This window comes from Glycine soja, chromosome 8, assembly GCF_004193775.1.
Source record: "Glycine soja cultivar W05 chromosome 8, ASM419377v2, whole genome shotgun sequence".
In the NCBI taxonomy this organism is placed as follows: domain Eukaryota; kingdom Viridiplantae; phylum Streptophyta; class Magnoliopsida; order Fabales; family Fabaceae; genus Glycine; species Glycine soja.
Window position 1 is genome coordinate 22,457,788 of NC_041009.1, and position 13,748 is coordinate 22,471,535.

Genomic DNA, 13,748 nt, shown 5'->3' on the forward strand with positions numbered 1-13,748 from the left:
TTCAAGCCATAGAGAGACTTTTGAAGCTTGCAAATCTTTTGATTGAACTGAGATTCAAAACCAGAAGGTGAGTCCATGTAGACTTCCTCCTCTAAGTCCCCATTTAAAAAGACATTCTTTACGTCAAGTTGCTGTAATGGCCAATCTAAATTTGCAGCCAATTATAAGAGGACTCTAATGGTGTTAAGTTTTGCAACAGGAACAAAAGTTTCTGAGTAATCAATACCATAGGTTTGGGTGAAGCTTTTGGCAACTAGCCTGGCCTTGTACCTCTCAACAGACCCATCTTCGTTATACTTGATAGTAAACACCCATTTGCATCCCACAGTTGTTTTTCCTCTTGGTAGGTCCACCACTTTCCAAGTCTGATTTTTTTCTAGAGCTCTCGTCTCCTCCAAGACAGCTTCCTTCCACTTAGGAACCCTTAGAGCTTCCTGTATATCTCTTGGTATTTCTATTTTTTTCAGTTCACAAGTAAAAGCTCTAAAGGTAGGAGACTAACTTTTCATAAGATATAAAATTAGAAATAGGATGTTTTGTACAGGACCTTACACCTTTTCTAACAGCAATAGGAAGGTCAGAATTGTCAAAAATAGGTTCAACAAGGTCAGGAACAGTAAGAACAGATTCAGATTCCACAATATTTTGAATGGGTTGAACAAAACTAGAAGGATTCTTACCTGATGGATCCTTGGATGACCGTCAGTTTCGAGAATCATTTGGTTCTATTCTTTGAGGTCTTTTTTTTCCTTAAGTAAACACGGTCAAAGGGTTGAATACCTTTGTCTCTAATTGTCTCATTTTCAAATTCTGGTTTTGACAATACAGTTTCTGAAATATCATTTTCATGGCTGTCTTGACTTGACTGGTTTGATTCACCCAAATTTTTTGCTTTTCCAATGTCTGCCTCTTCTAAATTTTCCAAAAAATCCAAACTTTCTGAGAAATCTAAATTTTGTGTTTGAAAATATTGAACATCTTCCTCTTGCTCCCCCCTGAAGACGATCACTAAAAAAAGGAGTTTTTTCAAAAAAGGTAACATCCATAGTAACAAAGGTTTTCTTGGAAGTGGGATCAAAATATTTGTATCCCTTTTGGTTGGGAGCATAGCCAACAAAAACACATTGTTTTGCTCTAGGCTCAAGTTTTCCTTGGTTTGGTTCATGAATATGTACAAAAACAGTGCACCCAAATATTTTAAGAGGTAGAGTACACGAGAGCCTGTTATTTGGAAAAGCACTTGTGAAAACATCTAATGGAGTTCTGAAATTCAAGATTTTGCTAGGCATTCTATTTATCAAATATGTTCCAGTGAGAATTGGTTCACCCCAAAGATATTTTGGTGCCTTATTTTGAAACAATAATGCCCTAGCTACTTCAAGAAGGTGTCTATTTTTCCATTCAGCCACTCCATTTTGTTGTGGAGTGTCAACACAAGAGCTTTGATGAATTATGTCATTTTCAAGAAAGAACTTGCTCAAGTGCTTATTAAAATATTCCCTTCCATTGTCACTACGGAAAACTTTTATTTTCACTTGAAATTGTGTTTGTATCATTTGAAAAAAAGTATTGAATATGCTTTCAACCTCAGATTTTGTTTTCATCAAGTAAACCCATGTTATCCGAGTATGATCATCTATGAAGGTTATAAACCATCTTTTTCCATTTGGTGTAGGGTCCCGACAAGGTCCCCAAATGTCACTGTGAATTAAGGTGAATGGACTAGATTGTTTATAATCCTTAGGGAAATAAGAGGAACGATGATGTTTTGCAAATTGACAAATTTCACAAGAAAACAAATTTGGACTTTTATTTTTAAAGAGGTCAGGAAATAAATGCTTCAAATACAAAAAATTGGGGTGACCTAGCTGAGAATGCCATAGCATTATTTCTTCATCTTCATGAATCAGAATTGAATTGAGACAATTGTCTGGAGTTTCTCCTTAGGACCAGACTCATCTTCAAAGAGATAGAGACCATCAACCTCTTTAGAACTGCCAATCATTCTCTCCCCCGAACTCAACTCTTGAAATTTACATGCAGAGGAATAAAAAATAGCTAAACAATTTAGGTCCTGTGTTAATTTACTTATAGACAACAAATTACATGATAAATTTGGAACATGAAGGACATTGTGAAGGGTTAAAGTTTTAGATACAGGAATAGAACCAACACCGGCTATAGTAGAAAAGGTACCATAAGCTATTTTGACCCTTTTGTGACCTGCACAAGGACTATATGTGGAAAACAATTTTGAACAGTTTGTCATATGGTTAGAGGCTCCAGAATCGATAATCCATGGAGCTTTGGAATCAGGTTTGGAACTAAGGAGAGCAGCAGAGAAAGAGATACCTTTTTGAACCAAAGAAGAGGATGGAGTCATTGACATTTTTGTGGTAAAGAGTTTATACAGGCGCTCTAGTTGTTCCTTAGTGAATGGAGACGACTCGGAGTTGCCTTTCTGGTCCACATTTTCAGCATTTGAGCTTTGGAAAGCCCGACCCTCTCCAGTTAGTTTCTTTTTTGAGTTGGGTGGTTTTCCATGGAGTTTCCAGCAGGTTTCCTTAGTGTGCCATGGTTTTCTACAATGATCACACCAAGGTCGCTTTTTTTTTTCTCCTTCTGGTTCGTGTCCCCTTGCAACCAAGGCTGAACTTTCAGCTTCTTGCATCCTTGTACCATCAGAGTTTTGCAGCATGATTTTCCTCCTGGATTCCTCCCTCCTAACTTTAGAGAACACTTCTCACATTGTCGGCAGTGGTTTTCTGCCCCAAATTCTGCCACGCACCTCATCCAGTTCTTGATTTAAGCCTGCTAAAAACATGTAAACTTTATCATTCTCTTCTCTCTTCTTGAACCTGGTTGCATCATTGGAATTTTCCCAATCATCCTCATAGCACTGGTCCAGCTCCTGCCAGAGAGTAACCATGAGATTGTAAAAGGTTGTGACATCCTTGTCTCCTTGTTTGGACTGCCACAACTAAGTCTTAAGTTCATAAATCTGAGAAGAGTTTTCTAGATCAGAATAGCAATCGCGGACGACCTCCCACACATCTTTCGTAGTTGGGAGGAATAAGTATGGCTTCCCAATGGAAGAGTCCATTGAGTTGATCAGCCATGCGATGATTAGTGAATTTTCTGACTTCCATCTTGGGAGAGAGGGGTCGGTCACTCCTGATTGAGAGGTGTCTCCTGTCAGGTAGCCCAACTTTCCCTTGTCATCAAGGGCCAGTTTCACGGATTGAGCCCATTCAACATAATTTTTACCATTCAACTTTTGAATCACAAGCACTAAATTGGTACCCATGGACAGAGATTCAGATATGATAGGGGATGATATAGTTTCATTACCACCAGAATTCGTAGAAGTGGTGGAGGAATTTTCTCTAGTCGCAGCGTTTTTTTCCATGGCGGGATACCACAAGATCAAAGTCGAAGCTCTGATACCATGTGATTTTAGGGACTGCTGGGGAGAAAAACAATAGGAGAGGAAGAATAATTCTTGTATATTATTCAGGAATAAAAGATTTACATGTATAGGCAAGGCTGCCAATTACATAATAAATGCAGAAAGGAAAGTAAATAAAAAGGGATCAGATCAAATCAGAGAGATTTGATTCTGACCCAAAATAATAATCAAATTAGATCAAATCGGAATAATCTGATCTTGATCCTAATTATTCAATCTTCTAGAAAATTAATTCCAAAAATAAACATCCAGCTGTCTAATTAATTCTTAATATAGACATACAGCTGTCAACAACTACCAATTATTCGATGTCTAATATCAATCACCAATTAACCATGTAATACTCATAATTGTCATTGTCAAGTTTATCATTTTCATCATCTCTGTGTATGGAATGAATCATGTTTATTAACTCATCACTGAACCTGTACTACCATAATTTTTCTCTCTTAGGATGGCTCCTGTAATGGCTTGCAACATTATGCTGCCTTGGGGAGAGACAAGGTAAAGGCGTAAAGGCCTCTGTCACTTTTCTTTTTTCCCCAGTTCTTTGGTCCTAGATATTAGAATTCAAGTTAGAGAATGAATATCAGTTAAGAATGTAGCTCATAAGATTTTGATAATTGTTGAAAATGATTTTGACTTGAGTAGATTAACATCACATCTCTGTACTTTCATACTATTTGGTTGATTTTTACTGTCAGGTTTGTTGTCTCTTTTGGCTTTGTCCAAACTAGTCTTGTCATAAGTGGCACTTTTCGATAAACTAAGTGAGTGAGAGAGAAAATGAAAAAGATAAAGCTGATATTATTGCTCAGAAAGAAAAACTCAATGAGTTAGATACAATAGAGGTATTTAAAGAGTTTTGACTTGAGAAACTAACCACAACTAACTCTAACTAACTTCTAACAGAATGTAACTACTTGGGTGCAGTTTAGTGAAAACTAACAACCCTTACAACATATACATTGCTGTCTAATATGAAACAAAACTATTTACACAGTTATGTATTTACATACTCCAATACTCCCCTTCAAACTCAAGGGGAAGAGTTTTCAGAAGAAACACTCTTCACATTGAGTTTGTCTCGAAGAACTTTGAACCTTAAGGCAGAGAGAGGCTTAGTCAGAATGTCAGCCCACTAATCCAGAGCTGGACATTAACAATAGTGAGCTGCTTGGCCAAAATTTTTTCTCACAAAGAATACATCAATTTCCATGTGTTTAGTTCTGCTATGAAAGACTGGATTATGAGCAATGGAGACTGCACTCTGATTATCACAGTAGTGAAAGAGACTTGTAACTCTGTTAGCCCAGGTTAATTCAGTGGAAGTTTGAGCTATGCTGCGATATTCAGCTTCTTTGCTGGACCTAGCATAACTTTTTGTTTGCGAGACCACCAAGATATCAAATTTGGACCAAGAAAGATGGCAGCTCTTGAGGTTGAGCGCCTATCATCCACATCAGATGTCTAGTCAACATCACAGAATGCTCGAATGTTCAAGGGCTTTGCAATATAGGTGGGCTGAAGTAGCAGTGAGACAAGGTCCCTTTGAGATATCTTAAGATTCTTTTCACCACTGTCCAGTGAGAATCTAGGGGAGCAGCCATAAATTGACAAACTTTGTTGACAACAAAACTGATTTCAGGTCTAGTAAGGGTAGCATATTGCAATGCACCAACCATAGACCTGTATAGACTAGGATTGTGAAAAGCATCGGCCCCATGTCTGGACAGTTTGCAGTTAGAGACCATTGGAGAAGAAATGGAGTGAGCCTCAGCCATATTAGTTTTATGGAGTAAATCTCGAATGTATTTGCTTTGAGTCATCAAGATAGACTTATTTGACAGATACTTGATTTATAGACCCAAGAAGTAATCTAAATGACCAAGCTGTTTAACAGAAAAAGCAGTATTAAGTTTGTTTGTAAGCTGCTGAATCAAAGAGGTTGAGCTGCCTGTCAAAATTATATCATCCACATAAACCAACAAATAAACAGTATGCAATTGATGCTGGTAGATAAACAAAGAGGAATCACTCTTGCTGCCAACAAAACCAAGTTGTAGTAAAGTGAACTTAAGTCTATCAAACCACTACCCGGGAGCCTGTTTTAAACCATAGATGGCTTTATTGAGTTTACAGACTAGTGACCTGTCAGTAACTTCAAACCTAGGAGGTTGTTTCATAAAAACAGTTTCTTCAAGAATCCCATTTAAAAAGGCATTATTCACATCAAGCTGAAACAATTTTCACCCATAGGACATAGCAAGAGTAAGGATAATTCTAATGGTGACAGGCTTGATCACAGGTGAAAAAGTTTCATGAAAATCAAAGCCATGAACTTGATGGAACCCCTTAGCTACTAACCTTGCTTTGAATCTGTTAATAGAACTATCAGCATTTTCCTTAACCCTGTACACCCATTTACAGCCAATAGCCTGCCTTTTAGGAGCTAATGATACCAATGCCCAAGTATTGTTCTTCATCAAGGCATCATATTATTATTGCATAGCAGAGAGCCAGTCATCATTTGCTAGAGCTTGTTTTACAGTCTTAAGCTCAGAATGAGTGAGAAACAGTGAAGGGTGGAGTCTAGGATTGTGAATACCAGATTTAGATCTTGTTTGCATGGGGTGAGTGTTAATTGGGAGAGAGGTACATGGAGTAACAATGTCTGAAGTGGATGTAGGAATGGTAGTGAGCTCAGAATTTCGATGTTCAGTAGAAATGGATGTAGAAGAAGTAGATGTTGGAGGTACAGACATAGTAGTGATGGGAGAATGAGTGGGCAAAGGTGAAAAACCCGGAGGAATGAGAGGAATAAAACTTGAATTAGTGGGTGGTATAGTTGCAACACAAGGTGGAGAAAGGTTAGGACTGAGACTAAAGTAGGAATCCAGACTTTTTGTGGAATTAGAGGAGGAAGGAAAAAGATCAGAGAGGAAATCTTTACTCATTAAACAAGACATCCTTAGAGATGTAAATCCTTCCAGAAGGTGACAAGCACTTGTAGCCTTTGTGAGAAGAAGAGTAACCCAGAAACAGTCACTCTTGAGACCTAAAATTAAGTTTGTATGTATGATATGGTCTTAGCAAAGGAAAACAGGCACGCCCAAAGGTTTTGAGAAAGTGATAATCAGGCTCTTTATTGAACAAGACAACAAAAGGAACAACAAATTTAAGAGTAGCAGTAGGTAGCCTGTTAATTAGGTAAACAACTGTTGTAAAAGCATAGTCCCAAAACTGTAGAGGTAAAGAAGCATGATGAGTGTGAGGACAAATTAGTCTATGTTTTCTCTCAACCACACCATTTTGATGATGAGTGTGAGGACAAATTAGTCTATGGGAGATGCCAAAGGAGGCTAGGAAATTAGAGAATGGTCTGTGATCCCTAGTCTGACTGAATACTCTTTATCTAGGTATTAAGTTGTAACTCAACTATAGATTTAAAATTTTTCAAAACAACAGTGGTTTCAGCTTTGGACTTTATAGGAAACATCCATGTGTACCTAGAGAAAGCATCAATGAAGGAAACATAATATGTATAAAAAACATGAGGGGACATGTGAAGGTCCCCACAAGTCAGTGAAAATAAGTTCTAAAGGTGAATATACAGAAGTGGAATTGTGAGAAGGTAGTCTATGAGCTTTACCCATACAACAAGAGGAACAAAATTCTGTGAAATTTTTATTCAAATGGAAAATGTTACAATGATTAAGAACAATTTTCATAACATGATCATTTGGATGACCTAACCTAGCATGCCAAAGGTTGCCAACATTGGTAGAAGAAACAACAGATTTTGAGCCTATATTAGAGCTACTATTGACATTTGCAGTTGAATAAGAGAGGTCAACATTTGTAATTGGAATAGAAGTGGACATCAGCAGTGATGGACTCCTTGAAGTTGAAGATTGTTAAATGTATAGAGGCCATCAGCACCCACAAATCCTTGAAGGAGGACCTTATGTGTCTCCTGAGATTTGACAAGACAGACATCAAGATGAAATTCAAAAAACACTGAGTTATCTTTGGCAAATTGACTCACTCTAAACAAATTTTTTAAAATAGAAGGGACATGTAACAGTTTGTGAAGTTTAAAAGTTATACCAATATCAGTAGGAGAAATAAAGGTGGAGGAACCAGTTTTAGAAATACTTAAACCTTTACCATTGCCTATAAAGATCTGATCTGGGCCATCAAAATGGGTGAACTGCTTAATGTTTTGAGAATCACCAGTAATATGAAAACTAGCTCCAGAATCTGGTATCTGGAGCTAGCTGGAGCAGTCCCATGAGAGGCTAAGTTTGTAAGCATGGCACTGGGCTGATTATGGCCTGAGCCTGTTGACTTAGAGTTGGGATTAACCCAAGTGTTGGAGGTTCTAGGTGGACCAGCTAAATAAGGAATGGGCTGCATCGTAGTAGGATCAAAAAGAGTGAGGGACTCATGTGATTGAAAGCTAACATTAGTCCTGAAATGACAAACATTTATAGTGTGCCCATATTTGAGAGAAATTTGGCACTGAAAGTTAGCAAAACGACCACAATTGCGGCCTCTGCCAGAGCCACCACCCCCACGTCCAGTTTTTCAATCAGAAAAGGTACCACAGCCACCGCCGCGTTCATACGAGTCTTGATAACCACCAATTTTGTAGGTGGTTGGATGCGAGTAGCCTTGAGTGTAGTTTAACGACGCAGAATTGGTCGTTTGAGCATCTCGATTGTAGCGTGTAAGACAAGTCTCATGGCCATCAAAAAGAGCTTCAATTTTTGCAATAAAGGGAGTACGCTTCTTACTCTTGATAACAGAGATAATTGGCGTGTAATCTGACGGTAACCCTTCGAGGAGTGCATCAACATACTCCTCGTGACGCCAGCTAATTCATCAATGTAGCCTTTGATTTTGCGCAAGTATTCCTCAATTGATTTTCCATCAAGACTGACAGCATGCATGGCAGATTAAAGTTGTTGCGCATGAGATTTGGTGTGGAGGCTAAAGTACTCATGGATTCTGTCTCAAACTTTATACGAGTGATTGAAACCAAGAACTCTCAACAATACGGACTTTGAAAGTGTAGATTGTAGCCAAGCAAGAAGCGTTTGGTCTTGAACCTCCCAGGTTTCATATTCTAGATTAACTCGATCAGCAATGCGATCGTCTTAGGTGAGGTAACACGGAGGAACGATGGGATTAACCACAAATTGCTGCAGCTTGTGCGATTTGATCACTGGCTCTACGTGTTGACGCCAATGCAAATAATTGGAGTCATCAAGTTTCTCTGCAACCGAATTGGGAGATGATTGAGAAACAAAATTGGAAGGAGTGGAAGCCATGGACGCACTAAAGGAAGCTTCGCAGAAGAACAAGCTTACGAAAAAATGGCTCTAGATACCATTTTCGATAAACTGAGTGAGAGTGAGAGAGAAAATGAAAAAGATAAAGCTGATATTATTGCTCAGAAAGAAAAACTCAATGAGTTAGATACAATAGAGGTATTTAAAGAGTTGACTTGAGAAACTAACCACAACTAACTCTAACTACCTCTAACTAACTTCTAACAGAATGTAAACTAACTCTAACTACCTCTAACTAACTTCTAACAGAATATAACTACTTGGGTGCAGTTTAGTGAAAACTAACGACCCTTACAACTTATACACTGCTGTCTAATATGAAACAAAACTGTTTACACAGTTATGGATTTACATACTCCAATAGGCACTGGGCAAAACCTATGCTCTTGTTGTCCTGTAGTGATTTATCAGCAGACGTGTAATTATCATGTGTTCAGTGAGAACTCTTAACTGATGTTCCCTTTATATCTTCATCTCCTACTATGTTTATTGTCCCTATCACTTGACAATTTGCATGCCTTCTATTATATTTTTTATCATAACATTATTGCCAATCAGAAATGCCTGTCTAATAATTTATTATTTAACATTTTTATTCAGTTAGGGGCTGCTGCTGTCAATCTAGTTGCAGGAGAGAAGCCAGCAGATGTTTACTCAGGAATAGCAGCTAGGTGAGTTAGTTTATTGTTGCATATAGCTTAAAATTTGAACCGCTACCAATTAGCATTTAGGTTTCTTGTTTTTTTTTTGGGATAAACAAAGAATTATTTATACATAGCAGGACAATATATAATGCCTAGAATGCCAATAGAAGTTGAACACAAATACTGTTCTTTTCAACAAGATTGGACCTACTATATGTATGTATTTTTTTTCTCTCGAGGTCCTAATGTTTTCCTCTCAATTAGAAATTTAGGAGGAAGAGAGGGGAGAAGCCCCAATGAGCATGAACCTGCTAAATATTTCTCCAAGGAATTTTCTATGATTCAGGTGGATGCATTTGGTTGGAGAGCATTAGGGTTAAGTTTGATGATGACATTGGGCCCTTTTTATTATCTTAGAAAATTTATTGGTAGGCATGGAAGTATTCAAAATTTCTTTTTGTTAGTAGGTTATACTTTTACAAAGTTTAAGGAAACTAATGGTTGATTTTAGCAGTTACAGACAGCATGCCGACTTTCTTGCATTACTGTTGGGGGTGTTAGAATTGTTGGATGATAAAAGGAAGCAGTGTTTGACCACTTTGTTTTTGTCTTTGCTATGGAGGATGTTTTATTGTGCTCTTATGTATTTTGTTTTTCTTTCTAATAAAATTTCTTTTATAAAAAATTATGTGTATGGAACTACAGTCTTTCCGTTCATGTTATTAGTCTGCTATTTATTTGTAGTTATTATGATATGTGGAAATCTTTTCTTTACTTTTTGGTTTCGCAGCCCTTTTCTTAAGATGCAAATCCTCCCTTGTGAGAGGGATGATCTCAAAATAAACAGCTCAGTTATAGAAAAATCATTTCTATGCAGAGTATCAAACATCATGCAAAGGGATGCTCAGAAAGATCCTGCAATTTTTCCTGATGCTCTTCATGCAAGGACTTTAGTTAATCAGGTTCTTTTCTGTTCTTTTGATCTGATAAGGTTCATATTTATGCAAAGATATTGGCTACTTATAGTTGTTGGAAAGTCTAAATTGTAGTTTGCTTGGAATCAGAAACTTGAATGAAAATAATTTATTGCGTAACCGATTCTAGTTAATGCTGTACATTTCTCATTTCACTCCTCATCTCAACTGATTTTGGGCTGATCTTGAACTTTTTTTAGGTGGATAGAAAATTAGTTAAGCAGACAGTGATGACATCTGTGTATGGTGTCACATATATTGGTGCAAGGGAGCAGATAAAAAGGAGATTGAAAGAAAGGAATGCCATTTCAGATGATACAGAGCTCTTTGGTGCTTCTTGTTATGCTGCAAAGGTTTGAGAGTTAAGATGTCTGTTTTAAATGCGTAGTCCCTGTTGGATAGGTATGTATGTGGTGGTTGTTTAATCTTTATTCCCTTCTCACTTCTCAGGTCACCTTAACTGCCTTAGAGGAGATGTTTCAAGGTGCACGAGGTATCATGAACTGGCTTGGTGACTGTGCAAAAGTATGTTGCATTACTCATTGTACTGACGTGTGTTTGGATAGAAAATTGGTGAAGCAAACAGTGATGACATCCGTATATGGTGTCACTTATGTACTTACTGTATGGTATGATTATGACTAAGACAATTTGAACAGGTAATTGCTTCTGAAAATCAACCAGTGCGCTGGACCACTCCTCTTGGACTTCCTGTGGTGCAACCTTACCGTAAACTAGGAAAGCATATCGTGAGTGCAATAGAATTTTCTTGGAATTACATCCTTAATACTTCTTTCAAGTTCCTAGGATTTCAAGGCATTCTATAAGTTAATAATCTATTGTTATTGTTATATGGTTGCAGATCAAAACTTCACTTCAAATGTTGACATTGCAACGGGAAACAGATAAGGTAAGTAAATTTCACATCATTCTATAGATATGGGAATGGGAAGTATTTTGAATAAAATTAGGATCCCCCCTCCCTCCCACCAAATAATTTCCATCTTAACCTTAAAGATAAATTTCTGGACTGAGAGGTTTGTTTTAAGAATGCCGCAAAAATTCATGCTATTCTCTGTATCTTTATTCTATGTATCTTTTACTCATCAGCACCTACCAGTATATTGCCTGCACAGGAATTGCTGCTTGCAGGCTGGTGTGGTTTTATATGCAAGATGCGTGAGTATGTGTGATGATGCCCTTTGAGTGGTTGCTGTGATCAATCTTGGATATCCTACTTTAAGCTTCTTAGCCAATGTTCAGGATTTTTTTTGTTTTTTAGAATAGTTGTCTCAAGGAGCTGGTAAAGAAGAAATTGCAGGGTAAAATCACTTATAATAAAAAGGTTCTACTTTAAGCTTCTTAGCCAATGTTCTATATATCATTAACAACTATCTATAAACTGAGCAAAAAAAAGAAGATGCAAATGGATATTTTGTTAGAACTGTAAAAAGTAATTGCAGGGTAAAATCACTTATAGGAAAAAGGTTAAAGTTTCATGCTTGGGAATTTATGATTCCAGTTAGTTGGAAGACTTTACAACATGCTTGGGAATCTTCCTCAAGTAATTGTATCTTTGTATAAACAAGTTAACAGACATTTCTATCATAGCTTAGGGGGGAGAAAATTTTGTTATTTTAATTTATATTTTCCAGAATTAAATTGTGTATTTTTAATTCAAATATTCTAGGTCATGGTCACAAGGCAGAGGACAGCATTTCCACCAAATTTTGTTCATTCACTTGATGGGTCACATATGATGATGACTGCAGTTGCCTGCAAAAAGGAAGGTTTGAATTTTGCAGGTATTTCCTTGTTAGGCCATTTCTGTTGTTCCCCCTTTTTCAGTACATGACCCTACTAGGGACTAGGGCCAGCCCCACCACTGAAGTGGTGCCTGGGGTGAAGGGAAAAGGGGAGGGATAATTCCATCAAAGAGGGGTGTCGAACCCCTACACCATGCAAATGTCCCAAACAAGTGAACCAAGCTTGTGGTTCCACTTATATTTAGTTGTTTTAGTATTATGATACTGATGATGAATAATTTCTGCTGCATGCTTGTAGGGGTTCATGATTCATATTGGACGCATGCATGCGATGTGGATAAAATGAACAGAATACTGAGAGAGAAGTTTGTAGAACTCTACGAGACCCCAGTGCTGGAAAATGTATGGTTTAAATAAGTTATTTACATCCAATGCTTTTGTTCCTAGATATTCTAATTATATTTGTGATGAATCTGATTTCATGCCTGAATATATTAGATTTGTCGAATTACAGATGTTTCTTTGGGGAGTGTGCTGTTTTCTGGGATTTGAATAGGGGTCTTGCCAACTAGTTCCCTTAGGACATTGGTTAAGAAACTAAAAGAAGAAAATATTTATTGTGGAGATTATAGGATAACGTAAAAAAAGTCATGAACAAACATATTGCTAGATTTCTCATCTATTTATTTTGTTAACAGTTACTGGAGAGCTTTCAGAGCTCTTTCCCATCATTATCTTTTCCATCCTTGCCTGAACGGGGAGACTTTGACTTGAGGGAAGTTTTAGAGTCACCATATTTCTTCAACTGATCACCATCTTCTGCCTTCACTAAGGCTTGGACTGTCTTCTAGGGCTTACTGATAACATCTCATGTAATGTCTTAGAGCATGGCAGACAAGATGTCTTCTGAAAGTTCTCATTGTAGAGGCTATTTCAATGGCTTTATATATCTTCAAAGGCATCCAGAGAACCTTTGTGGTATGATAGGAAATTCACCCGTTGCCAACTTGGCTGGTGATGTATGGATGAATAAAGTTTTTGAGGGTGTACACATATTATACGAGCTTATGAAGCTGGTGCAGCATTCAGGAGGCTTCCAAGGAAAGCCAAAGGGTTAGAATTTGCATTTCCGGACACTGAAGTTTGCACAATGAATTTCATTTATTGATTTCAAGGATTTGGAGCATCATTAACAATGAGTGGCAAATCTGACAGTTCGGCTCCCAAGTCACCATGGAAATTATGGTATGGGTAGCTGCAAACCATCCTGAAATCAACAGAGAATTCTACACTGTCCATTCACATTTGTACAAGGTTTTTTTTTTTCTTGTAAATATGAAGATGAATTTTTGTTTGAATTAGTGTACCTACATGATTTATAGTATACGTGTACTATTAACTTAAAATTTTTTAGTGACAGCAATCAATGCCATATTGGTCATCAGTTCAAGATGGTTAATGCTTATATATTTGTTTATACGTTATAATGTTTATATATATATATTACCTGTCAATTTCACAACTTCCAATTTCTTACC

The 13,748-nt window shown here is 37.3% G+C and overlaps 1 protein-coding gene across 5 annotated transcripts in view; it reads left to right on the forward strand.

The window, feature by feature from the left end:
• Positions 1-13,677, forward strand: part of LOC114422769 (DNA-directed RNA polymerase 2B, chloroplastic/mitochondrial-like) — a 28,537-nt gene extending 14,860 nt beyond the window's left edge. The window contains exons 10-19 of one of the 5 annotated variants that reach the window (XM_028389293.1): positions 3,923-3,973; positions 9,427-9,497; positions 10,261-10,432; positions 10,645-10,797; positions 10,895-10,969; positions 11,104-11,193; positions 11,307-11,354; positions 12,135-12,249; positions 12,509-12,612; positions 12,909-13,677. In XM_028389293.1, coding sequence (XP_028245094.1) covers positions 3,923-3,973; positions 9,427-9,497; positions 10,261-10,432; positions 10,645-10,797; positions 10,895-10,969; positions 11,104-11,193; positions 11,307-11,354; positions 12,135-12,249; positions 12,509-12,612; positions 12,909-13,019 — 990 coding nt within the window. In that variant the 3' untranslated portion in view covers positions 13,020-13,677. Of the gene's footprint in view, positions 1-3,922; positions 3,974-9,426; positions 9,498-10,260; positions 10,433-10,644; positions 10,798-10,894; positions 10,970-11,103; positions 11,194-11,306; positions 11,355-12,134; positions 12,250-12,508; positions 12,613-12,908 lie in introns of those variants that run through there. The other 4 variants (XM_028389295.1, XM_028389294.1, XM_028389296.1 and 1 more) reach the window with 4 other exon arrangements.
• The last annotated feature ends 71 nt before the right edge of the window (positions 13,678-13,748 follow it).